General features: G+C 52.6%; 2 protein-coding genes across 2 annotated transcripts in view; one reads left to right on the forward strand and one right to left on the reverse strand.

Moving 5' to 3' along the window:
- Positions 1-2177: 2177 nt before the first annotated feature.
- LOC310885138 (uncharacterized protein) lies at positions 2178-7280 on the reverse strand (the record flags this gene model as incomplete). Its single annotated transcript, XM_083808083.1, has 3 exons — positions 2178-3686; positions 6782-7093; positions 7256-7280. The coding sequence occupies 3 exons, from the start codon at positions 7278-7280 to the stop codon at positions 2782-2784; spliced, it is 1242 nt and encodes a 413-aa protein (XP_083664209.1). The 3' UTR covers positions 2178-2781.
- Positions 7221-25253, forward strand: part of LMX1B (LIM homeobox transcription factor 1 beta) — a 109162-nt gene continuing 91129 nt past the window's right edge. The window contains exons 1-2 of the mRNA XM_083807756.1: positions 7221-7845; positions 8219-8405. Coding sequence (XP_083663882.1) covers positions 7707-7845; positions 8219-8405 — 326 coding nt within the window. The 5' untranslated portion in view covers positions 7221-7706. The remainder of the gene's footprint in view (positions 7846-8218; positions 8406-25253) is intronic.

The raw sequence follows: 25253 nt of genomic DNA on the forward strand, positions 1-25253 counted from the left end.
TCGGTGCTGCGGGGGAGGAAGGAGAGCGGCCGGGGTCTGCGCTCCTGTCGGCGCAGAAACGTTGGTCGTAAGCGAGCGGCTGCCCAGCCCGAGCAGGAAACGGTTTCTCGTTGTTGGAATCTTCCTTTTCCCTGAAAATCGGGTTTTATTTAGGTTTTTCGATTACATTGTAGAAGCGATCCCGCGGTGCGTCCGCAAAGCCGAGGAACGGGCGGCTCCGTCCGCCCCTCCAACGGGAGCTCGCGTCCCGCCCGGCGGGCAGCATCGCCGCCGTCGGCAGCCGCACACGCGTCCCCGGGACTGCCCCGCGCCAACGGAGCCCCCGGCGCCGCCTCGAGCCGTGGCGCGGGCGGCACGGGCCAGCCGCCTGTACCGGGAGCCGGCAGCACTGCGCGGCGGGCGGAGTGACCCGCTGCTCCCGGCGGCCGCCCCCGCGGGCGCCGAGCTCCTGCCCGGGCAGCCTGGCTCGGCCGTTCTCCCCGGCACAGGGCACTGCCGGCGCGGCTGCCGCGGTACCGCCCGCCCGTCCGAGTGAGGGCCCGACGGCCCGGCCCGGCCCGGCCCCGCGGTCGGCGTCGGCCCGGTGCCCCCTCCCGGGCTGGTCCCACGCACCTGCCGATATGCGGGAGAAAGAGCGGAAGATTCAGGGTCCCCTCGTCCCTTCCCGTCCCTCCGGCAGACCCTGCCGGACGTACGGTGCAATTCGCGCCTGTGCAGGAGGGTCGGCTCCGTGGAGCGGGTCCCGGTTTATAACTGTGGAGGCGGCTGCCCTGGAAATGACCGGTCGCTACCGAGCGCATCCCTCCGAGAGGGAGAGACACCAAGACAGGCAGCTCCGGCAGCCAGGCCGGGTGCGCGGCACGGCTCCCTGGGGCGCCCGGGGCACCTGCCGTGCCCCCGCCGAGGGGGAGGCCATCGAGCCGGGCACGGCCTCCGCCGCGCAGACACAACTCGCTCCCGCGGGGTCGGTGGAGCTATGGGCCACGCCAGCACCCCCGGCACTTCGTGGCCGGCGGCTGCGGAACCCCTGGGACTCCGCGGAGGGCCCCGAGGGGGAGTGCGGGCGCTTCGGGCCCGACTTGGCAGCCCGGGTGGGGAGCGACCGCCGCCCCCTCCCGCTGCCGACCGGCGGGGCCGGTGCGGCGACCCCGCAGATGAAAGGCTGCGCTCGCAGGCGCGCCCCGCGCCGGCAGGCCCCCCCACCCCCCCGCGGGTGCACATGTCAGAGTTCACAGACCTGGCTGCTGCCTTTACAACACTGAGCTGTAAAAGAGCGGATATTAAACCCCTATAATGGATCCAACTCCAAGGAGAGGTTAAATTTCCCAGTGAAATGAAGGTATTTGCCCTGAACTGGGGAAAGAACCCCCGCCCTCCCTCGGGCTGGGAAACCCGTGGAGCCATCAGAACCTGGCGGTAAACTCTGCCCCCAGCCCTGCACCTGGCACCGGGCCGCCGCCGGGGACACATGTGCACGCCACGCCGCAGCCAGCCGGGGGCTCGTCCTGGCCCGGCCGCCCCGTCGGGCCCGGCCGCTCCCGCTCTTCCCCGAGCTCGCGAGCGCGGCGCCCGGCGCGCAGGGAGCCCAGGAGGGCGAGCGCAGGTCGATGGAGCGGGCGAGGATCGACCGGGGCCGAGGACCGGTTCAGTCTAATCCGAGTCGGGACGGGAGCCGGGAGACCTCGCTGGGACCCGAGCCCGGTGTCCGCCGCCGCTGCCCCGGGGACTGAGCCGCCTGCCCGGCGGGTCCGCTGGGCCGGGCGCCACGGCCCCTCCTCAGCGCGGCTGCTGCGGGCCGGGCAGCGCCCGGGTGCGGCGGTGCCTGCCCGCACGGGGAGCAGCTCCTTGGCCGGGGCGAGGGACGCGGCTGCGCTGGTAACGCGGGCCGCGGCCGGCCGCGGGAGCGGGGTGCCTGAAGGGCTTCGAGGGCTGGAGCCGAGGCGAGCGCGGAGGCGCCCGGGACGGCGCAGAAGGGCGCGGCCCGTCCCGGAGCTCCCGGCGCCGGGCGAGCCGCTGGCCCGCGGCGAGAGGGAGGACAGCGCGGAGCCGCGCCTGTCGCCGGGCCGGATCCGGGCGCGCGGGGCCGTGTCTGCGACGGAGTGAGGGACCGGGCAGCGGAGCGGCACCGCTCCGGGCCGGTACAGCCCTGACGGGCCCTGGCGCCCAGGCCCGTCCGCGGCGCCCTCGCCCCTCGGGGCGGGCGGAGGGTCCGAGACCGCTGCGCCACCAGGCAGCACGGCGAGGCGCTCCGCCGGCGGAGAGGGGACGCGGAGTCCAACTCTGTCTGCCGCACTGCCCTCAAAAATCCACTTAAAAAAGATGAAGGCACATGCAAATGTGTGGCGCCTCCTTGCTTGTGCCTTTAATCATGGTAAATTGACTATAGTTCCTCCAGGCCCCCCGAAAATGTACACAGCGCGCACCGCACCACAGCAGAGCTGGAACTCCCAGCGCGCCGCGCACATTCACACACGCACCCGCTGCCTTCCCCGGGGCTTTCTGGCGCTGCTCTGAGCAGCTCAGACAGTCCATGTGATCCAGCTTTCTCAGCAATTTTCCTACCCAAAAGCTGCCGTGAAGGGAACAGCGCACAGAGATAGCATCAGGCTGCCTATATCAAAGAGACCCTGCTTAATTAAAATACCGGCTCGGTGCTCGCCGCCTTCCACAGAGCACAGCCTTCGACCGCGGTCTGCCGGCCCGCTCCCGCCGAGACGGCGCGGGGGTTCCCGGGGCTCCCTGGGAGGGGTCGGGCCCTTTGAAAGGCTGCGCCGGCACCGATCACTGCAGGCTCGGGGCGCGGGCCCGCGCCGGCTCCAGGCCACCCACCCACCCACCCGCCGGCTGCACCCCGGGCCGCCTGAGCACCGGTCCTGCTCCCTGGCACTGCTGCGGCCTCGTCGCTGACCGGTCACCTGCTCCACGAGGCTGCCGGGCGAGAAGGGTCCCTGCCCGGGGCCAAGGTGAAGCCCCCGCCCGCTGCGGGCCGAGCCCCAGCGGTGTTGGCGGGCCGTCCCCGCCAGCCGCCCGCGGTGGACGGGCCGGTCCCCGGGGAGGGGCGGCTGCGAGGCGCGGGGAGACACCGCGTGGTTCACGGCGATCGTTTGTTTGTGCTACCGAGCAACAGCACGGTAATTTATTGTTATTGTTATTAGTAACTACACTTTGCAGCTCGCTTACATTTATCCTTCCGAGGGAGGGAGAGCGGGCTGCATCAGTCATCGCCGAGCGCACCCGACGTGCACTCTTCCCGGGCTGCGGAGCCGCTCCGCCGCGGCTCCCGGTCCGGCGACGCCGCAAGTGTCCCCTCGCGACGGCCCAGACCCTTCGGCGGCCTGCGGAGCCGGCCCGGGGGCTGAGGCCGTCGGGGGAGAAGCACCGAACGGCGGGTGGCACCCCGGGCGCTCCGTCGGGCTGAGCCGCGGGCTGCAGAGCCCTTCTGGGGAGAGGCCGCTGCTCGGGGAAGGGCTCCGCGGGTCTCCTGCACCGGTGCGCCCCCGCCGCGCCCGCCCCGAGGTGTGTCTGCCCGCCGTGCGGCCGGGCCGGTGAGCCACGAGCAGGGCCGGGCTCCCTCAGCACCGCCCGCCCCCGCCGCGGGACGGTCTCCGGGCAGCGACGGTTCGGTGTCGGCCGCCTGCCAGCGGCAAAGGCCGTGGTTCCGCGGGGCAGCGAGTCGCGGAGTCCAGCTGTGGATAGAGAAACAGGACAAAGTGAGACGGAGCCGACGGCACCTAGTGCAGCCCCGCGGCACCCCGCTCCCCCCACGTCCCGCGTCCGCATCGCTGCAGACGGGGCCGGTGGCTGCGGCGCCCGGGCCCAGGCGCCCGGCCAGACGAGAGGCTGCTCCGCGCCGGCCGGGAGCGAGCAGAGCGGCCGCCGCCTCCCCGCGGGGCCGCCCCCGGGCCCTGCGCTCGCCGGCCCCGGGCCCCGAGCCGCGGCGCCGGCCCCGGGCTTCCTGGGCTTGCCTCGCCCCGGCTGACCCCGGCCCGCTCTCGGCTCGGCCCCGCACCGCCCGCGGCTCGCCCCGGCCGTGCCGCCGCGCGCCGGCAGGGGGCAGGCTGCACCCGAGGCCGCCCCGAGCAGCAGAGCCGGGCCGGGCCGGGCCGGGCCGGGCCGCGGTCGCAGCGCGGTCGCCGCCTCCAGCGGACCGGGGAGCCCGCCCGCAGCCGGAGATCAGGCTTTGCGCCCGAGGGGCTGCACGCTCCGCATCGGCTCGGCAAAGTCCGCACCCTGCGGAGCTCCCCCCGCACCCCCGCGGGTTGCGGACACCGCTCCAGGGGCAGCGGGCGCTGCGCGTCCCGCGCCCCGACGGACCGCACGCACGCACCTCGGGGAACGTCGCGCTGGGCCCGGCGGGGCGGCCGCACGCACCCCGCCGGGAGTGCAGAAAAAAGCACGGGCACAGACGGGGCTGCACACGCATGCACGCAGCCAGGATGCGCAGACACCCACACACCCGACCAGGGGCTACACGCTCACGCAGAGAAAACGGAGAGGTCCTCTCCTTCCTCTCCTTCCTCTCCTTCCTCTCCTTCCTCTCCTTCCTCTCCTTCCTCTCCTTCCTCTCTTTCGTTCAGACCGGGGCCCCCCGCCGTCCCGGGCACGCACACGCAGCGCGGAGCACGGCGGGTCTGTCACGCACACATCCGCACACCCGCGGGGAGCGGGTCTTGCCGCGCACCCACGGCCGAGCCCCCCCCGGGCTCCCCGGCGCTCGGGCACACGCGTGCACGCGCCTGAGCAGGGCCGACGACGAGGGAAGAGGACGGGAGCGCCGCTCCCACGCGGGCGGTCACCGCCTCATCCTCGGCCGCGGGAGCTGCGCGAATCCACGCGCACAACTGCAGCAGCCACGAAGGTTCCTCAGGTGGATTCAAACCAGCGTTATTTACTCCTATACCCTATTCTTCCCTGCCTTGTTTAGGAAATACAGAAGGGTGACTGGTTGCTCAACTCTTAAAATTAAAACAAAACACCTCAAAACAAAAAGATTTGTCTTGCAAATAAATACGGAATTAGAACCAAGCCACGGGGAGGAGGGGTTGTGTCAGGCTTGGTTATGTTTTATTTCTGTGATGGTTTTGCGCGTGGGTGTTTTAATTGTATTTTGTTTTTCGTTAAAAGCACTTTATAAACCGAATATAACACCTCATCGAATTGTTCTCGGGGTAACAGGCAGGGATAACAATTATCCGGTGCAGTGTTCGTACACACACATGGCAAGAAGTAACAAATCTTTGGTGTGATATTTGTGAGTAAAAGCCCACGAACAAAGATTGAATTATTGCTGTGGGTGCGAGTTTGGGAGGGTTCCCGTTCCTCTCTCAACGGTCCCGCCGCAGAGGATTGGTGTTTTTTTTTGTTTGTTTGGTTTTTTTTAATTTGAAGTTACAAAAACTATTGCGGAAAGGACAGAGGGACTCCCATTTTCCTCGCAATTGTCGAACACAGTTTAACATAGCCGTTGTGTGATGGAGAAAACTGAATCCTTACACGACAATAGGAAGGGAACATAAAAAATTAATGTAAACGAGAAGCTTTTTTTTCTCCGCTGATTGAACTCTGAAATCTAAGCAGCTTTTATCTTGATCTCAGAATTAAATAATCATATATTATTTTTTCGGTATTAGCTACAAAGGTTTTCAGATTTGTATTGTCCCGAACAAAAATCAAATAAGCTCTACTACTTAAAACCCTTTCCAAAATATTTGACTAAAACGTAATTATGAATTTCATTCAGAGATGTTTCTGTACGAAGAGAAAGAAGGCTTTACCTCAAGACCCAGAAAAAAAAGCATTAAGTAATTCAAGTTAACACTTGTCCTGCTTATTAAATATCAATATTTTGGGAGCATTACAAAATAAACTCTCTTCCTTCAGCAGGGTCACAGCATATCACGGGTCACATTAAGAAACCCGGTACTGAATCCTTTCCAGACTTTTATTTCCTTAGATTTAAATTTTTAACGGTATCAGCAAAAAAACAAAAACGAAAGGAAAGCCCCAAACACGGTATTTCAGGAATTCTCTCTCTAGCATATGGAGAGCGGTGGGCATCGCTTTTCTTATATGTTTCTTTCTGAACAAAAAAGAACAGAAGAGCGCGGTAAATTAAAATATGCTTTTTTTTTCGCACGTGCATATTGTGTGCAAATATGTAATTATATATATAAACACAGAGCATCTACGCGTTCAAATACTTTTGCATTTAAGAGAACGAAACAGTACAGCACATCCAAAGCTCTCTGCAGCCAGTCGCGTTAAACGGTATTTAGACAGTACGTGCGGACACAGCGCTCCCGAGCGCGCTGAGCGCTCCCGGGCACGGCCGCGGGACGGTCCCGCCGCCCTCGGCCCGGGGGTCGGCCCCTCGGAAAGGAGCGGAGTCACCGGACGCTCCCTCGGGCCGGGCCGGGCCGGGCCCTCCGCGCCCGCACGCCGAGCCCCGCGGGGCGCCGCCCGGTAGCCCTGCGGCGGCCGCCCGGCCCCGCGCCGCGCCGCGCCGCTCCGCGCCGGCCACCGGGCCCCTCCGCGGGCAGCCGGGGCCAGGGCCCCGGCCCCGCGCCGTAGCGGAGCCGGCCGGCAGCGACGGGCGTTAACGGCGCGGCCCCGCGCCCCTGCCCCGTCCCCGCCAGGTGCCGGCGGGGACAAAGGCGCGGCCCCGCCGCCCGGCGGCTCTCGCCCGGGGGCTGCCCGCGGCCGCCCGGGCCCCGCCGCCACCTGCCCGCGGCCCTGGCCGGCGGGCCGCCCGCGCGGCGGGGCCGGCGGCGCAGCTACGTACCCCGGGGCAGGAGCCAGGAGCTGCCGTCGGGCCGAGCTGCCGGCTGTCGGCCGCCGCCCGGCCGGAGCGGAGCCCGGCGGGGACTCAGGGAGCCGCTCGGGGCCGCTCCTCGGCGGCCGCGCTCTCTTCTCCCGGCCGCTCGCCCCAGCCCCGGCCCCGGTCCCGGCCCCGGCCCCAGGACCAGGCCCCCGGCCCGCGGGGGCGCGCCCCGGCCCCGCGCGCTGTCCGCGCGCCCCGCGGCCGCCCCGACTCGCCCCGGGGGTGCGCGGAGCCCGCCCGCCCCGCGCCTCGGGCGCCGCCGCGCTTCGGGGGCTGCGGGGGCCCGCCGGGGCCAGGGCACTATTTGACGTCGAGGAGACGGATCACCGCGGCGCAGCGATACGGCGCGCACCAATGGAGTTCAAATGTCAGCAAGTTTGAGGAGGGGTGAGGCGCCGGGGGGTGTGTTCCTCCGCCGCGGCCCCTTCTCTAAACGGCGCGGCTCCTCGGGACGCCGCATGGCACATGGGCTGCGGAGCGCCGGGGAAGCCCCGCCGCCCCGCCCGGCCCCGCCGCGCCGCTCCGCCCGGCCCCGGCCCCGGCCCCGGCCCCGGCCCCGGGAGGGCCCTCCGCGGAGGGCGTGGGGCTCCGGCGAGCAGGTGACAACGCGGGCTGCCCAGCGCCGTGTGCGGAGCATGTGCGCGCCTGTGTAGCACGGGCTGCCCCCATGGGCAGCGGCGCCGGCTCCTTCCTCTGCCCCCCGTCTCTGGAAGTTCAGGCAGGAAACGCTCCTCATGTCTCCCAGATAAAAATAAAAGCGACTCCCTCCTCCCAGCAACAGAGTGTCCCAGAGCTCGGCCAGACGCGGGGCTGAGCCGGCCCCGCCGCCCGGCAGCCCGTCTCCCCCGGCCGCCCCGGAGCGCCGGCCAGCGCCGCCGCCTGCCCCATGGATATTGCAACAGGTCCCGAGTCCTTGGAAAGGTGCTTTACGCGGGGCCAGTCGGACTGCTCAAAGATGCTGGACGGTATTAAAATGGAAGATCACCCTCTGCGCTCGGGTCCGGCCACGTTAGGAGTGTTACTGGGTGAGTTGCTGCTCGTTTCTCGGCTATGCCAAAAAGCAAACCCTGCTGCTCCCCTGGCTCCGCTCGGTGCCCGGGGCTGCGCTCTGACGGAGCCCGAGCCCGGCTGGCTGCGGGCTGAGCAGCCTCGCCCCGGGCTGCAGGCGGGCGCGGAACTTTCTAACTGACACTTGCGGGGCGCAGACCTGGAGGCGGCCACGCTCGCCCCTGCCGAAGTCCGAGGCCGGCCGAGCTGCGCTGCTCGCGGCTGCCCGACTCCGGGCGCCGCAGCGGGGCCGGGGCCGGGGCCGGGGCCGGGGCCGGGCGCGAGAGCGGCGCGGGGCCGGGGAGGCGCGGGCCCGTCCCGCCGCTTCACGCCGCTCTTTGCCGTTCCCAGGGTCGGACTGCCAGCACCAGGCCGTGTGCGAAGGCTGCCAGAGGCCCATCTCGGATCGGTTTCTGATGAGGGTGAACGAGTCCTCCTGGCACGAAGAGTGTTTGCAGTGCGCGGTGTGTCAGCAAGCCCTCACCACCAGCTGCTACTTCCGGGACCGAAAGCTCTACTGCAAACAGGACTACCAACAGTAAGAACACTCCGTGCGTCCCGCCGGCCTGGCCCGGCTCAGCCCGGCCCGGCACGGCTTGGCAGGGCCCGGCTCGGCCCCGCGGTGCCCGCCGGCGGCGAGCGAAGCCCTGGCAGCGTGGCCCGGCCCGCCTCGGAGGCACGCTGCGAGACTCGGAGCGTGTTTCTGAGCGGGCCGCCTCTGGCAGCTTCCCACCGCGATCGTGCGAACGCCCAGAGCCCCTCAGGGACGGGGGGCTGCGCCCGTGCCGCGGACCCGGGGCTGCTGTGGGTGGCGGCCCCGGCTAGCGGGGACGCCGGCGCCGAGGCGGAGCGGCCGCCTGGAAATTAACGTTGCAGCGAACGGCGCTGAACGAGCGTTGAGACAAAATGTCCTTCCGAAGGGGGAGCTGCCCGCCGCGGGCTCCACAGCGCTTGGACCCGTTGCGGTCCGGGGTCCTGCGGTGCCGTCGGAGGGGGGCGGCGGCGGCTCGGCGCGACGCGGCCCGGCCCGGCGCGGCCCGCCGCAGCTGTCGCCACCTGGGCTGCGGAGGCACCGCAGGGCCCGTCCGCCCGGGGTCGAGCCCCGTCCCGCCGGCGCCCCGGAGCTGCGCGGGGACAGCCCCGGCGGCCGGCCCGCGGTTAGTGCCGGCCGCGCCCGGCGCCGCGCAGGGAGCCCGGCGGCGCGGCGCCCCGAGCGGGCGGTGAGCGCCGGGGCCCCCGCGCGGGGCTCGGCGGGGCCGTCGGGGCGCACCCGTCGGGGCGAGACCGGGCGCGGGGCGCCCGTCGCCGGCTGCCGAGCCGCTGTCGGGGCGCGGAGGGCGCGCGGGCGGCCGTGCCCGCGGGCCGTGGCCGCAGGGTCTGGCGCCGGCCGAGCCTCCACGGCAGAGCGAGCGCGGCGCTGACTCTTTCCTCCCGCGGCCGGGCGCTCCCCGCGCTTTATTTTATTTACACTTTATCCCCAAAATGTCAGGCTTTGTCGGGAAAGCGGCCCCCCGCCGCGCCGTGTCCTTGTGCGGAGACAGAGCTCCGGCCCTGCGTGGCGTTTGTCCTCCCCTGCAGAAGCCCACTTCATGCTTGTCACCGAAATTGAGGATCCTTTTTGTGCCGGGAGGGGGGCGAACATGGGCACTTCAATCACTAGGACATAATATGGCTCTGCTAGAAGTCTGGCAACAAACAAAGAACAACAACTATTGGTTTGCATCAACTTTTGTCAGGCATTCAGCAGGCTTCCAGAAAGGCCTGAAGTGGCTTAGTGGCAACAATGTGCATTTCATAGCTACAGCATGAAAATCCATCTCCATGGAAACTGGTAGTAAATGCTAACATGACATGCTGAGTATAAATATTGTTAAGGTTATAACTCTTGTATAAATGGCCTAGATAAATGTCCCCCTGTTTAGGAATTACAACAAAACGTGTTATTTCATACTGCAGCCCTTACCAGCATGCTATTAAAGAATCTTACACAGGCCTGGGTACTTCACATGAAAGTAGACCAGAGTTTGCCTCAGCTAGTTTGCCGCAGTCCTGCCCTTGTAGGAACTGAGATTTTAACAATATTTGTATTTTCTCGTACTCGTATTTGGGAAGAATCTTCACATACTTTGTCTTTTACTTCTACACAAAATAAAATACAGCCTACTAGCTAGTGTGGTAGCTCGATGAAAGTTTTGCCAGTGTAGGTAGTATTACCTTTGATATTTTTGTTAATTAAGAAAGAATTTTAAATAGTGTTTAGGCTACCTAAAAAAGCATTGTTTGGCAATGTAAATATTTATGTTTATTATAAATAAATGTACCACTTCGGTCCTATCTTTAGGTTCTGTAAAATAAAGGAGAATATTTTGTGAGTTAAAAAGCAAGACAATAGAGTACTGCTTTGTATTGCTTTGGAAAAAAAAAAGTTACTGACTGAAAATAGAAATGTAACTGGTTCAGAAATTTACATATTATCAAAAGTGTCCCATTGTATAGGGGGGAAATGGGGTAACCAGGCTGACGAGCAATAAAAAGATATCAACATGTTAGCCTTTGTTGAATCCCAGCACCTAGTGTGACATTACATGATAGCCTGCTGTGTGTGCCCCTAAGGACTGACAGCAGAAGTAGCTCATGGAAAGGGGAGGGGAGACATGGTAAATCAAAATTTGTTTTCTCTGAAATTTTATTAGCCCAAAAGAGCAAACGTGAAACTATGCTGAAACTGTTTGCGTGCTTTCCCTGTCTGTAATGTTTTAGGCTTAGAGAAGCATTCTTTTATGATAGCTAAAGTATAGAAATAGCTATAAAGACATGAAAACTATTTTCACGGGCTGTACAATGCAGATGATCAGTTTTATCGGTGTGGAGGGAGGAGTGAAGCCATGAGCAAGTTGTGCAAGTCATCTCCAGCATGCTAGTACAACCGTCATCCAAGACTGTAACGTACCATGATGTATAACACCTATGTGCTAAGCAAATGTGCTTTGGAGTGCAGCGGTGAAACAGTACCGGTACAGAAGAAGACAATATCAGTAAAATCAGGTGCTTTCTGTTATCCTGAATCCTATTTACAGATCTCTGGAAAATAAGAGGGAGAATAAAGATTACTTAAATATCTTAGTTACTGAAATTAGCTTTAAATAGATTTTTCTGTATGTAGTAATGTAATTTAAAGGTCAGATTTCTCCAGAACTCCCAGGACTATAATCAAGTGCTGTGTGTATATCTTTGGAAAACTGATGTCTCGTCTTTCTAATGAAAGCAAGCTTCTGATGGGTCAGATATCAGACCTTAAACCTTTCACTGGGTCAGGAATGATTACTGCCCATCCTTGGATAAGGGCATTTCACATTAGGGGGGGAGGGTAAAAACATTTTTCTTTTTTTTTTTTTTCCTAATAAAAATGTTGGCTATTTGAAGCTACCCCTATGCTTGGAATGTTAGAATAAATGCTGGGGGAGGTGGATTAGTGGCCCAAGCATGGTTTGAAATAGTCAGAGGTGCCTGATAAATGTAATTTATTACAAAAATATCATTGGTGTATCAGTGGGACCAGCCTCTATGCTATGCATGAATTTTACACTCCTCTTACAGAACGCAGTTAAACTTTTTTTTTTTTTTCATGAGTACATACTGATCTTTTGATTTTACGTGAAGTATTTATTTTGCTGAGATGTAATATTTTGAGGGTCACAGTACATTTGATTGCAAGGCTTTTAAGGAAAAATACAGAGCAGTACAATGGCACCAGGAAGGCTGACTTTTGCAAGCCTGACTCAAACAGAATCTCTTTGATTTTAATGAGAGCTTTGCCAAATTGCAGTATTGTTGCGCATTTGGAACCTTACACTTGAGCTTTTTTTCCTAAAAAAGAAGTTTTCTTTCTGACAAACTGAAACCTTTAGAGTGAATGTTTCTCAAAAATAGGTGTTTGGCAGTAGTTATTTTCAGGTTATTTGCTTAAATGAATTTATTTATTGTATCACTCATAACAGTGCTTCTTGCTACAAAGCATTAGTAATTAGAAATATTACATATCTTTTTCATTTTCATTTTCTGTTTTTTTTTTGTGTGTGATTATGCTTTTCTGCTTTGTTTTTGTCTCACTACTGAGTGTTACACAATGATTTGCTCTAGTTATTGCTGATATTTAAAAATATAAATGCTATGAATAGTAACTATTTCAGGTTACATTTTTGCGTATGTAAGTAATAAATATAATTTCTAGAAAGTTCCGTATTCTTTTTGTAGCATTGAAAATAAAGGCTGTGGAGGGGGTCATTTATTCAAGGAACAGGGTAACAATCACAGTTCATATTTCATAATTTTTTATCTATGCATTTTAAGTTTTGCCTAGCGTAAGAAAGAGAAATATTTAGATTTTTGTTAGATTCTTCACGATGTGTCAGGCGTTGTTTTAGCATCATTGTTGGATGCTATTAATAAAAGTACTTGCCATGTATTTCTGGTACATATTGATACTGTTCTTCATCTTTAGATCCTTTCTTGGCTGTGACTGTACTTACTTTTTATGTAAAATCAGCGTGGAGCAGCATGTACCTAACAGAAAGGAAACAAAATGCTGTGGAACTTCTTTGCTGTGTGTAAATGTTAACCTCTCTAGATTCTGGAAATTCCATCACGAGCGTAATAGTGAGACTTATGTTTCCCGGTTCTATTGCATTTTATATTCAAAATAGAAAAGCTTCCTATTAGTAAATGTCTCTAATTTTCATGAATGTTATTTTTCTTCCAGAGAGAGAGAGTGAGCATTTCTATCATGAGAGCAGGCTGTGGAATGTAGGCAGAATTCGTGGTACAAGAGGTGACTCGAGTTCTCAGATTCTGCTACACGCAGAGTGGGTAATACTGTTTACTAACAGGAAGATTTTATTTGTTTTCAGTTTTACATTTTTTTAAACTGAGGAACATCAGACTTATTGTTATGTTCATCAGTACAATTGTTCATCATCTGAATTTGGTAAAATTTTGCAGAGCAGTGGTGTCCCACTCCACTCCATTTGCCTCCTGCATTAGACTGTCTCTAGTCCTCGTGAATGTGTCATTAGGAAATAGCATAAAACTGATTGAAACTTAGAGATGAGGAGTAGCATAGGCACATACCCAGGACATAGAGTAATGATTAAAGTTATGTCATCCACTAAAAATGCTTTTAAAAGTGTCTGAAATACTCTGGCATTTTTTTCTGAAAAACCAAACGTTCCTGCATTATCAGACATATCAGCCCAATTAAAACGTCTTTGTAAGATCAGGCTTTACGAGCACCTCAAAACAATTCCAAAAGCAGGAGTGTTACAGAAATGTAACTTATTTCTGCAGATGACATCAGCAGAGTAGCCAGAGATTGGGCAGAACCCCCTCAGGTCCCCCCTGCGTCAGCAGGAATTCATCTCCTTGCAGCACGTAGAAGAGGTTGCAGAGGAGATAACTGCGCAAGTTTTGAAATGGCACTGGATCAACAGAGCCAGCGAAGAGAACGGAGTTTGGTTAGAAGTTAGACTGAATGAATAGTAGCAGACATATAGAGTGGAGCATGTTGTAAGAATTTGGGGAGATATTTTGGTTTCCTTCAACAATCATGGTAAACTTACTGGACAAAATAATTACAACAGTTATATATAAATTGTACTTATCCATGGTAGAAAATGATAGGGAAGAACTTTTTGCAATGTAGGCAATATGCAACTAGATTAAAAAGAGGATAATTTATAATATCAAACTTCCATCATTAGAAGAAATAATAAACATGATACACACTGTGAAAATTTCTTCACCAAAATATATAATAAACAGGAGTATTTTGTATTCTGCTAAGAAATTACATCTATTATTTTTTGGCCTAACATTTTAAGCTAGTTCAAAGGCATACATTGCACCTTTTCAGCTATTAGTAATATATCATGATGAAATGTCTGGATTATAATGTATTTTCTTAGATCAATTACGTTATTAGTGTATTTCAATTGTAAATGTATATCTTCCGTGCCTCTGTTGTGGAGCAGCCTATAAAGCATGATATGTCTTAAAACACTTACTGCTCTTGTGATCTTTAAAAGTTGGGGCATATTTAATAACAGTTAGAGTCTGCTTAAATTAGTCAGATAGTTGGGAATAAATTTTCAGAAGAAAAAAAAGGAGTATTTTTTCATAATGTATCTGTTAGTTTTATTTTTCATTCCAGACAAAATCCACAAAACTCAGATTTATACTAAATCTGCTTTTCTTCACTACTGTTCTTGAAACAAGAATTGATTTGATTTTGTTTAATATCTCATTCTACTGGAATGAAGAATGCAGCAGATAAAGTAAATTATTAGACATGAGCTTGAGTTCCCTACATACTCACAGTGCAAGTCAGTGGGAGATTAGAGTGCACAAGAAAAGAGGATGGGGCCTTCAGTGGGTATAATGAAATACATACTTAAAAACAAACACGCTTGCTGTCCTGCATTGTGAAATGAGTGTGTACACGCAGTTAGGCGCAGAGACATACACACACACACGCCTCCCACCCCAGTACCCATACACAAAGAAGCCCATAGACTTCTGCTGACATGCTCAGTGGGGTAATTTTGGGGGGAAGACAGGATTAGTAACATGCTTGTGCTCAGTGGGGTAATTTGAGGGGGAAGAGAGGATTAGTAAAATACTTCATTTTTCTTATCATTGTTAGACTGAAGAGCCGACAAGTACATTTTATGTTTGTTTGGTTTGCACAATACTTCTTGGGCTGTTTGGTTCTTGTGTCAGTTTTGGAAGAATGTGATGTGTAAATGTAATAGTAATATTTCAAGATTTCACAAGTTGCATAATGTTCAGATTCACAAAAAGACTGTGAATTTTAAACCCCAGCAAAATGGAAAAAGAACGTTACAGTATCTTTTAAAAAGGGTGTTTCAGGTCAAAAGACATACTTGCAGGGGAAAAAAAAAAAAACAAAAACAGGGATAAATGCTGCTTTTTTCCTGCATTATTTTTTCTTGTATGATAAGTCATGTTATTGCTCAGGTAAGGTAAGAAAGCAAGCAAGCAAGTAAATAAAACTGTGAAGTGAATTGTACAGCAATCTCCAGTAAAGGTAAACAAGCCATGTATTACTCTTGGATGGTTTAGTGTGGTGGAAAGATTTTTTTTGGCATGATTTGGGGATGATTGCATTACTCAGGAGGCAAAGATTGACTCATAATGAAATGACAGTGTCTTGTTCATTACAAAATATCAAAACTCCACATTTGTTCTGAAACAAAGAAGAAGGTTAGATGTGTGCGATGTTCACAGTGCGATGTGAACCTTGACAGCTGAGCCACTGGCAGCCAAATTCTGAAATTAGAGGACTTACCGTGGATTTAGATGAGTGCAATTAAGAACACAAATTTCCTTTCTTTAAGTGAATTGGATAAATATATCAAGCAAGCAGGGAAAGATTATTCAATATACACCTTGCAGACCTACGTAATTGTAGTGTGCTGTATCTAAAGCTGTTACTTAAAACTGATTTTAGCTTGATAAAAAATGTTAGGTTTTTTTTTTTTTTTTAGAAAACAGAAGTGTTTTCTGAATTAAGACGCTGTAAAAATGTAACGGAGATAAGATTATTTTGCAGATAACTTTAACAGCACTGGTAATGTTTAGGGATAGAGACACTACTTCCACTATGTAAACTAAGTAAAAAAAAATCGTGAACAAATCCATATCTAATGTAAAATAAATACTGAAAGTAAAGTTAGACTTCTGAATTCAAGAATATAGAGCATGAAAGAAAAAAAATGAAGAAAAAAAACTTTTCAGGTAGAACAAGCTGACCTTTGGTTTTAAATATAATGTTCTTTGGTGTTTATAACATGCATGCTAAAATAGATCCAAATATCTGAGTCTTACTTGCCGCGTTCAGCAAAATTATTCACCATTTCCAGATGCTTCTTTAAATTCAAGATAAAATTGAGGCAGATCTTTGACTTTTTTTTTTTTTTTAATTACTACGATTGCATTTTCTTTAAGTTCCTGAACTTGCTTTGGCTAGACTGTTACTCTTCAAATGAAATTTTGTCTTGCTTTTGTTTTACCTCTTGGTATGCCTGCCTGCAATTGCTTTGAACATATGTTGACAAACTTGTCCAATCGCTCTGACTAAAGCAGTCACAGAGATCAGATCCAGCCACTGGCATCAGCGGGTTTTATAAAAAGTAAGGCAAATTATTGTGCTAGAGTGATGTGAGGAGCAGACGGGGATTTCTGTTCCCTGGAAGTGAGCAGTCAGTTGTCAAAACTGCGAAATAGGCTCTGATTCTTACCAAACAAATTACCAATAACAAACATTGTCTCCTTTTATACAACCGACACATACATAGAATATATGTGTTGCCATTGCCCTTTATTGGGTATTGAATGCACCTTATAAGTAGAAAGCACCATGTGTGGCAAATTACGCAATTGTAATGGAGATTATATAGGAGCTAACCCCTTAAAGTATCTTGTATGCAACATTAAGTATACACTGTCTTTAGAAGATAAAGTGTTCAGATCAGTATTACCAGAGGAACTCAGGATCTGTTACAACTTTTCAAGACTGAGATGGAAATCTACCAGCCCAGCTAAAATCTACCTGCATGTTTCTTATCACGATGCTCAGATTGAACAGAGAGAATTTTACTCTTCTTTCAAAAACTATTTGCCGTGGGCAACTGAACAAGGAGACATTTGCAAGATTGTATTACAGTAAAGGAATTGTTAATATGATTAATTCCAGTTTGTTATTTTGTTGGTTTTGAAATTTTACAGTGATCTTCATTATAGATACAGCAGAACCGATACAGCACAAATTGATTAAATGCCCTTTAATATCAACATAGACAAGGAATAACATATTTCTTAGGAACTTTATAAGGGTTTATACTCCAGTGTTTCTGTAACAAGCCAACACATTTAGAGAAAACACTTGTCACGGAGGTCATTTGCTTTGTTTCCAAAACATACTACATATTTTATTTAGTATGCAAAAAAATTTTCCTTTGCAAATGTTGACATGAACTTGTGAACATGCAATTCCTATTGACTTCAATGAGAGCCATCCTCGCTCATCAAAGGATAGAATTTGGCTCTTGATTTTACTGCAATCAGTATATTATTTATAATGTACAAGCATGCACATGCACTCTCCCAGTAAGAGCTAATAGAATTTATGTGCACATGCTGAGGACCAAATCCTCCTGGTAGCTGTTTAGGAAGTTTGCTTTCATGTGTTTGTTCCTTAGTGCAACCTGAATCAGCATTCACTGATTACAAAAACAAAAAACAGAACTAAAAAAAGAATAGAGGTCTTTACATAATCGTCTACACCAATGCTATTCTTCACAGTTATTACTTTTATTATTATTATTATTATTATCATAGGAAGCGAGCAAATTTGAATTTGCAGAAAAAAATATTAATAATCTCCTAAAGCATTTATTACAACCAGTGATTACTCACTGTTCCATCAGACTGACTCAAACATTGCTACTTCTTGCAGTAGTTTCTCTTTTCAAAATTTAGCACTAATGCATTCCTTGTATATTAGAAAGCATGTTTCTTACAGAATGTGCATGTGAGAGGTGTGACTGGGAACAGTGTTTGTTCTTCAGAGGTCAGGCTCGGCAGAGCGCTGGGCATCGCTGACTTCCACAACCAGAGCTGGGGTCACCAGGAGCTCTGCAGGACCAGACCCTTAGGCTGCCGCATGATACGTGCCAAAACCCATTAGTGAGAAAGGTTACAATTGTCATTAACATCCATTCCACAGAACAGTTGTTTTCAACCTGTGTGATCCTATCCTTCGACATAATCAGCTTGCCTACAGCTAGCATTTTTCTATCACCTGATAGAGCCTACTCCTTTAACTTCCCACTGGAAACAGCTTCTCTGATTTCTAATTTTCTGTTTTATGTCACAACTTTAATCCAGTTTCATGGGAGGGAGAGTGTTTGCTGAGGTTTCTTTTGATAATGCATGTAAAATGAGACAAGTATTTAATTCTGTATTGTACAGAACAGGCTTATTAGTAAATCAGAATAAAGCATGGTAGGAAACCAGGAAACTGAGTGAGTCGCAAAACACAAAAAAATGCAAAACAGAACACTGAAATGACCACAGAATAGGCAAGCTGCCTCCAGTTGGTAGAAGCTTTGGTGCAGCGGGGTACAGCTTTATGTGGTAGTCTGGTAGCTCCAGCACTACCCATAAATATTCAGGATTTTCTGCAGACATTTCTTTGTAGTTAATGATCAGTGTTAAGCAACCTCTACTGCAACAGCTCTTCATTTATATATTTTAGCAGTGCTGTGCCCTCAGAACTGTGGTAGATCTTGGCCAGGAGCAGGCCAACCTTCCTGTCTCTGTGAACCTTGTAGTGAGCTTTTAACGTGGTCAGGAGCCACAGAAGGGATGATTGCAGATGCTGCAGGGAGCTGTGGGAGGACATTGAGCTGGGAGGAGTGAGAGATGCCTCCAGCTGCCCACGGTCCCGCTGCTGCAACACAGGCTGGAGCTGGCTGGGCGCTCAGCCTTGTTTTCACCTGGTTTATTTCTTCCAGCAGCTGGGGATGTAGGCTACCTGGTCCATCCTCCCTGTCAGGCAAATGATGGAGCTGTGCTTGAGCTGCTCGTGAACTGCACATAGATCAAAAGCCCCCAGCTTGGCTCCTCCAGGCTGCGGCAGGGGAGCGGGAGCCGTGTGGGCACACAGGTTGGTGCACACTGTGTGTTTGGGATGCGGTCGCACACGCTGTCTATTCAGAGGTGTCTGCATGGTCATTGGGATGTTTGTGTTTCTGACTTTTCCTCCCCTCTGACCTGGATATTAATAATCACGGCTTGCCAACTGAATTTCCTCTCTATGAAGGTTTGTACAGGCAGGCTTGATTCAGTGCCTATCTGTTGCACTTTTGGAGAGCAGTCCTCATGCTGCCGGAGCTTGTAGCGGGCTGTGGCTCTCGCTGAGGTCAGCAGTGCATTCCTGATGCAGCTGTCACCGGCACACGAAGTGCTCCCTGCACGAGGCTGCTGATGCTGCCAGGTCATTGGCCCCCACAAGGGCCTGAGCTGGCAAATCCTCCCTCACAGGGCTCCCTAAGTAATGCCCTGGAAGCCAACTTCCCTGGCATGCAGTGGCTTGCAGTATCATGCAAGTCCAGGCTACTTGACAGAAAATGTCTAGAGAGAGCTTGGTGGAGCTGTTCACTGCAGTTTTTAGGAATGAGGCTCTTCATAGGCCAAAGCTGCCCCAAGTACCTTGTTTAACATTGCAAGTTGTCCACTCAGTTGGATCTCGGCATGGGCTTCATCTGGCGACGACGAAGGTTTTGCACATGGAGCACGACCCCATGGGTCAGCTTCCCCTCGTGCTAGAGCTGAAGAAGAAAGTGTGATGGGGCCCTACATGAATGCTCAAACCAGCAGTAAGGCTTTAGAAATCCAACCCTTTCCTTCTCTAAATGTCCTGACAATGACAAGCTCCTGTTCTTCACAACTCTAGTGGCTCTGTTGTCCTTCACAAGCTGCTTGTATTCCCTGTGCTTACGTGCACTGGGGAAATGGAAATATTATAATTCTAGTGCTTCAGTCAGCTTCTGATTATTAATGATTAGACTCCAGAGTCATAAAGGAAGAAGATATAGAGAAAGAAACAGCAAAACCTGCCCCTGTGCAGAGCCAGTCTGTCCCAAGTCCCAGTGAATGAGTTTTGCCTCCCACACATGGCTCTCTTGAAACTGTAGAAGAAAAAAAATATTCCGAAGTGATTCTATTGATAGTAACTTCACGACACGTCGGTATGGTTTTTGTTACATGCAAACAATCACACAGACTCGGGAGAATACATGCCTTTCCGTGTTTTTAAATGGCCGTTTTTAGCTTTTAGGTTTCGGTGCTTTAAGCACCACGTAGTAACAGAAGGCGGCCAGGGAAGACCCAGTGAAGGTCGGCGAAGCGACGCCGTACGGAGCAAGCCCCCGGACGGGCCGCAAGCAGAGCTTGCGTTCGCAGCTGGGCAGGGAGCGGGGCGGGGGCTCCCGGACCGCTGCTGCCGCCAGCCCTACGGCGCGGGGTGCGGGCCCCGCCGCGCCGGGCAGCAGGCACCGGGGACGCGCTGCCCGTCGGCTGCGCCCGGCAGCACGCGAGCAGGCGGCGGGCCGCCCCGGCCACCGCCGCGCCCTGCCGAGGGCCGGCCGCGCTGCTGGCGGGTGTCCCGCCGGCGGCGGCCGCGGGAGGGCCGCCGGGCCGCGGGGCTCGGGCTCGCCTCCCCGCGCGCCCCCGTCCTCGGCGGGCGCCGGGCCTCGTCCCGCGGCTCGGAGGCGGCCCCGAGCCGAGCGGCGGCCCCGGCGGGGCGGGCGCGGGGAGCGCCGGGCGCCGCGCCCCGGCTGCGGCGTCTGCGGAGCGCGGGCTCCGCGGGGCCCGAGCGCGCTGCGGGGCCCGGCCGCGGGGGGCCCGGGGCCGGGGCCGGCGCCGGCCCGGAGGCACCGCCGGCCCCAGCCGCCGCCCCCGCCGGGGCGCGGTGCTCCCCCGGCCGCGGAGGGAGCGGTCCCGCGCTCCCGCTATCGCCGCGCCCGGCGGCGGTGCCGCCCGTCCGCGGACCCCCCGCGCCGCACGTCGGGCGCGCGGAGGCTTCGCAGCGGCCGGATGCTGCCTCGCTCCCGTTCACACACGCGCGCGAGAGCAATCGCGTGCTTCATCGCATTTTCCCCCGGTTTTCCCGAGCTGCGAGGATGCTGGGCACACATTTCACCTTACAAAAATCGCGAAGGGGCGACAGTACCAGTGCGGTATCCGCGTGCAGTTCATGTTGGCGTTTGCGTGGGCACTGATCCCTGCACCAGATATGACAATGCCCTGTGTGTGCATTCGGGTTTGTGCGAATGTGCTTGTACAAAGACAAGCAATGCTATGGTTTCTTACAGCTGGAACACAACTTGGCAGTACTTGTAGTACAAAATACGGGGGAATACTTGTAGTATAAAATCCAAAATTAAGAGCAATATATGAAACGTTACAAAATTACAAATGCAGTAGAAATATTTGAGGGAATAAATGGAATGTGAGATGTTGCAGCAATGCTATCACTGCTTGGCATCATTGGTTTCAACCTGCCAGGCTTTGTGGTTGGAGCTGTAACACACAAGCGAGCCAGCCCGTAGGAGCAGAAGGCGTTGCTGCCAGCAGCCACATTGTTCATGGAGGGACACAAGTATGGTGCTGCAGCTGCTGCACCGTGGTTACTCCTGGTTGTCACTGCCTGGTGGGAACCACGGTGGGAGGGCTCTGCATGGAGGACGTGGGGTTTGTCTCACAGCTGCAGCTTGCCACGTGCCCAGCTCTGGGAGAGGTGACACACGTCCAGCTGCTTGCAGGGGTCTCCGAGCTGCTGGGGCACATCCCGTCTGAGCGGAGCAGCCAGTGCTGGCAGGGTAAGCAGCTCCTGTTAGCTTGGCCCTCAGAGCCACGCTGCCTCAGCCTCCCTGCCCGTGCCTGGGCCAGTTCCCCAGCATGGCTTTGTGGGTGTGGAATAAATTAGCCTTGATGGCGCCTGCATTAATTTTATGTGGGAGAATCCCCAGCCATTCCAGGGCAATTAAAGGAAGAGCAGCCTTGCCCAGCACAGCTTCCTTCCCATCCAGCCGCCACTCCTGCTCAAGGAGATGGGAGGACTGAATGATGGGCTGCACTTGGGGCCCTGCCACCTGCCTATTGGCTGCAGTCAGAGCAGGGTGGTCCACGGCCCATGGGGACCATGCTCCTCAGCTGGGACAGGCAATGGGACTGCACGGTGGCTGAGATCAGTGAGCCGATGCTCGTGTTACAGAAAGGATGTAGAACAAGCCCAAGGCAAGCAAGCTGTCTTCGTTTCATACATGCTCCATGAATACTGGTTGTCTAGCATAACTGAAGCCTGTTTGTGGCTTTTTTTTAACTTAAAAATTCAGCTCATATTTTGGCAGGGGTTGTCTGAGTGCGTAGCGGATACATTCAATGACAGAGCTGTAACAGTCAGTTTGTTGGATGCCACAATTAAACCTCAGCTTTTTCACCCAGCCATTTGAAAGCCAGTGGCAAGTTGTCACTCAGGCAAGAATACTTACAAACAAGGTCAGTGCATAGCCCCAGATCCTAACAATGTGATTTTCATCACCTTACCAGTCTTTGGGGAGTCTTCAGCTCCCATCTGGAAGTACCTTCAACCCTTTCCAGCTACGGATCTTGAAATAACGAGAACAGAGAGAAAACCAAAATTACATGGAGTTTATTGCCATTTCAGAAGGGAAAAAGTGTTTGAAAAAGTTTATTCAGGAAGCCAGGGGAAGTTAAGTGGGAGACATTTGCCATTTCATCAGTCTGTTGGTGATAGCCATTCATGCCATAAATGGCTTGTGTCATTTGATGCCAAAAATAACACAATTTTCCTCCCCAAAGGCCTATAGGGTTTTTTTTTGCAATAAATGTTTATTTGTTAATAATATACTTTAAACAGCCCAGTCTTGACCTCAAGTCTCCAAAAGAATCCATCTTCTCTCTGAAAAATCCTACATAGTTTGTGTAATTTTTTCTGGGAAGGTGTAATTGATGGTGCAGTGAAGGGTAGTGTGTTTGCTTTAACTACTGCAGCTGCGTGGATTAACTGTTTATAAGGGCCTACTGTGCTTTGAATGGCTACTTTCTTAGATTTCAAGCCATAATTGACAGCACTTCCTAATGGTTTTGTGGATTTGCTTAAGTTTGATCAGTAAAAATAAATTTCTGCATTTAGCTCACCCATTGTTCTTTTCTCCTGGCTGTTTTGATATCTTTTAAACATTTCTTTGTGATAGTTCTGTTTCATTGGTTAGCCTACAAACTGCAGCATTTCAAATGGAGATGACTGATACAACTACCTTGTAGATCTGAGCTTGGGTTAGATCTAGTTCCACATCTTGTGTTGATTTTAGAAGAAAACGTAATAGAAATTTGGGTACATAGCAAATAACCTGTATGCAAATATTTCTGACAGGTTTTCTCAATTTAGTTATTTGGAGTCTCTACAGTTTAGCACAGAACTGACAGGTATGAAATAGGTGCAATTAAATATTTGAAAACATAAAAAAGGATTTTGTAAATATGCTTAATGTAGAAACTGTTATATTGAGAAAAAAATAGTAAGTCAGGTAGTTAATTTATAATATCTTACACTGGTTTGATATTGTCTTCCCAAAAGCTGGAGTTAGGTTTCCACTGGCAAAGTGTTTGTGGAATGTCAGTGGTATGTGATCTACAGCCCAGTAATCTAACAATTGTCTTTTCATTAAATTACCAACTACCACTGATTTAACCAATGTTAAATCATGTTTTTGTTCTACTATCTACCACTCTGATCCTTCTTTCTTATGATTTTTATTTAAATTTTTTATAAAAAAAAAAATCCAACACACAAAGTATTAAGACACTTGTCAGAATTTTTGCTCGTTCTTAAATGCAAATGTGGTTTTCTTGAAGAAATATATAGGACTTATTTTCTTTAAGAACAACTGAGCTATGGAAGAGAGTTACACGTTTAATTTCTCAAAGCATTCCAGCTTAAAGTGCTAGTTTGTTGTCAGTCAGACAGGCACTTGGACAAAATAAGGAACAGTATGTATAAAATGAATGGAATTTATTTTTTTCTTTAAACATTTTGCATTTGTGAAGCTAAATTATTTGGATAGTATGCACACTTGGGTACCTAGTGTAAAACTTACTTTAGTGGGACACCGTGCTGCTAAATGGCACTAGTAGTTTACACAGAATATGTTTGCAATGCATTAATTGTGACAAGTATATGGTGATTTTAAAAATATATATTTTTGAGAAGCACAGCTTCTAGCTTGGCTTGTCATCCTGCAATAATAAGGTGGTTAATTTTACCCAGTGTCTTCAGCTGTTTACAAGGTAAAGTTACACACACAACTAGTTGAAGAACTAGGAGTCTTAGGGTAGCTAAACTGCATGGCAAATGCTAATTTACTTCCCAGAGGTATTTTCTGGGGCAATCTAAGCCACTGTAACCTGAACAACTCTCCTCTTCTGTTGCTGGCAAAGGCTTGTCTTGTCTTTTTGTCCGGTTTGATTTTTCCAGGACAGACTTCTTGACCTTAAATTTAGCCTCTGTTGGATCAGTCCTGTTAAAACAAGATCAAGTCCAAACTTTCTTTCCCAATTTGAAAATATTTGGAAAATAACTTTAAGACTTTTCACAGCTTCCTGCCATCCTGCAGCTTCTGGCACTGCTGGTGAGTTCGAGCCAGAGCAAACAGCTCTGCTGCTGCTGGTGGGGGCTGCTCCCGTGGGGCCCCGCGGTGTGCACGGGGCTGCAGGGGCTCCATGGCCTGGGGGTGTTTGCAGCTCAGCAGTAATGGCAGCCAGCATATCTTGTCCTGTCTGAGGAGCGGAGCAGAGAGCAGAGGAGAGGTGCACAGGGTGTGCCTCGGCCTGTGGTGTGCACGTGAGCTGCCATAGCAGGCAGTGCATGCAGCGGTTCGTGCCCCACTGCTGACCAGCCTGGCCACGTGGCCTGCCTCACTCATCTCCCAGTGGTGTGCGTGATGGCCTCCAGTGACACAGAGTGATGTCTGGGCTGTCTTGGGAATGTTGGGGGACCACGCATGAGGACATGAGTCCTGTGGTTGCCTGGGGGCTGTGCTTGGCATGGTCAGGATGCATGTGGGCTGCTCACAGCACAGCCACGTGGCTGCGTGGGTGTCCAGCTACAGCATGCCCAAGGACAGCGGCGCCACATCCTCTGCACTAGTGCTAGGGGTCAAGCATCCTGTCACTCTCCTCTGTCCCCAGAAGGCAGCACTGTTCAAACCTCATGTGCTTCCTCTCAGACATGGGAGAGCTTCCATGCTGCCAGGGCTCCTCTGGTCACTCTGGCCTGTGTGTCATGGGCTGGACCTGCCCTGCTCCTAGCCACACAGCAGTGCTCCCTGGCTTATCCCTATGGGCACCAGTGACGTCTCTCCAGGTCCTTCCAAGGCAGTGCGCAGTGACTCGTGTCAGCATCGGCTGCCTGTTTGTGAAACCAAAAAGAAACCTGAAATTGGCTGAGAGCAAAACAGCCACATCTCTAAGGCTAATATGGATTTGCCACTTTAAGAGGATATTAAACGTCCTCCTTTGTTGTACAGAGACTGGGCTTTGCAATTTTTCAGTCTTTTTGCCAGCTTACTTTTGCATTAAAGCAACTGACATAACATTTACCTTTATCCTTGTGCATGAGTATTCCTGCTAATTAATTCAGTAACTTTTGACCTTCTGTTTAAAAGATCACAATTGATGGTGTTCCTGAAGACACTGACGTCCTTCAGGATGCTTAGTCATTCAT

This window comes from Anser anser, assembly GCF_964211835.1.
Source record: "Anser anser genome assembly, chromosome: 21".
NCBI lineage: Eukaryota > Metazoa > Chordata > Aves > Anseriformes > Anatidae > Anser > Anser anser.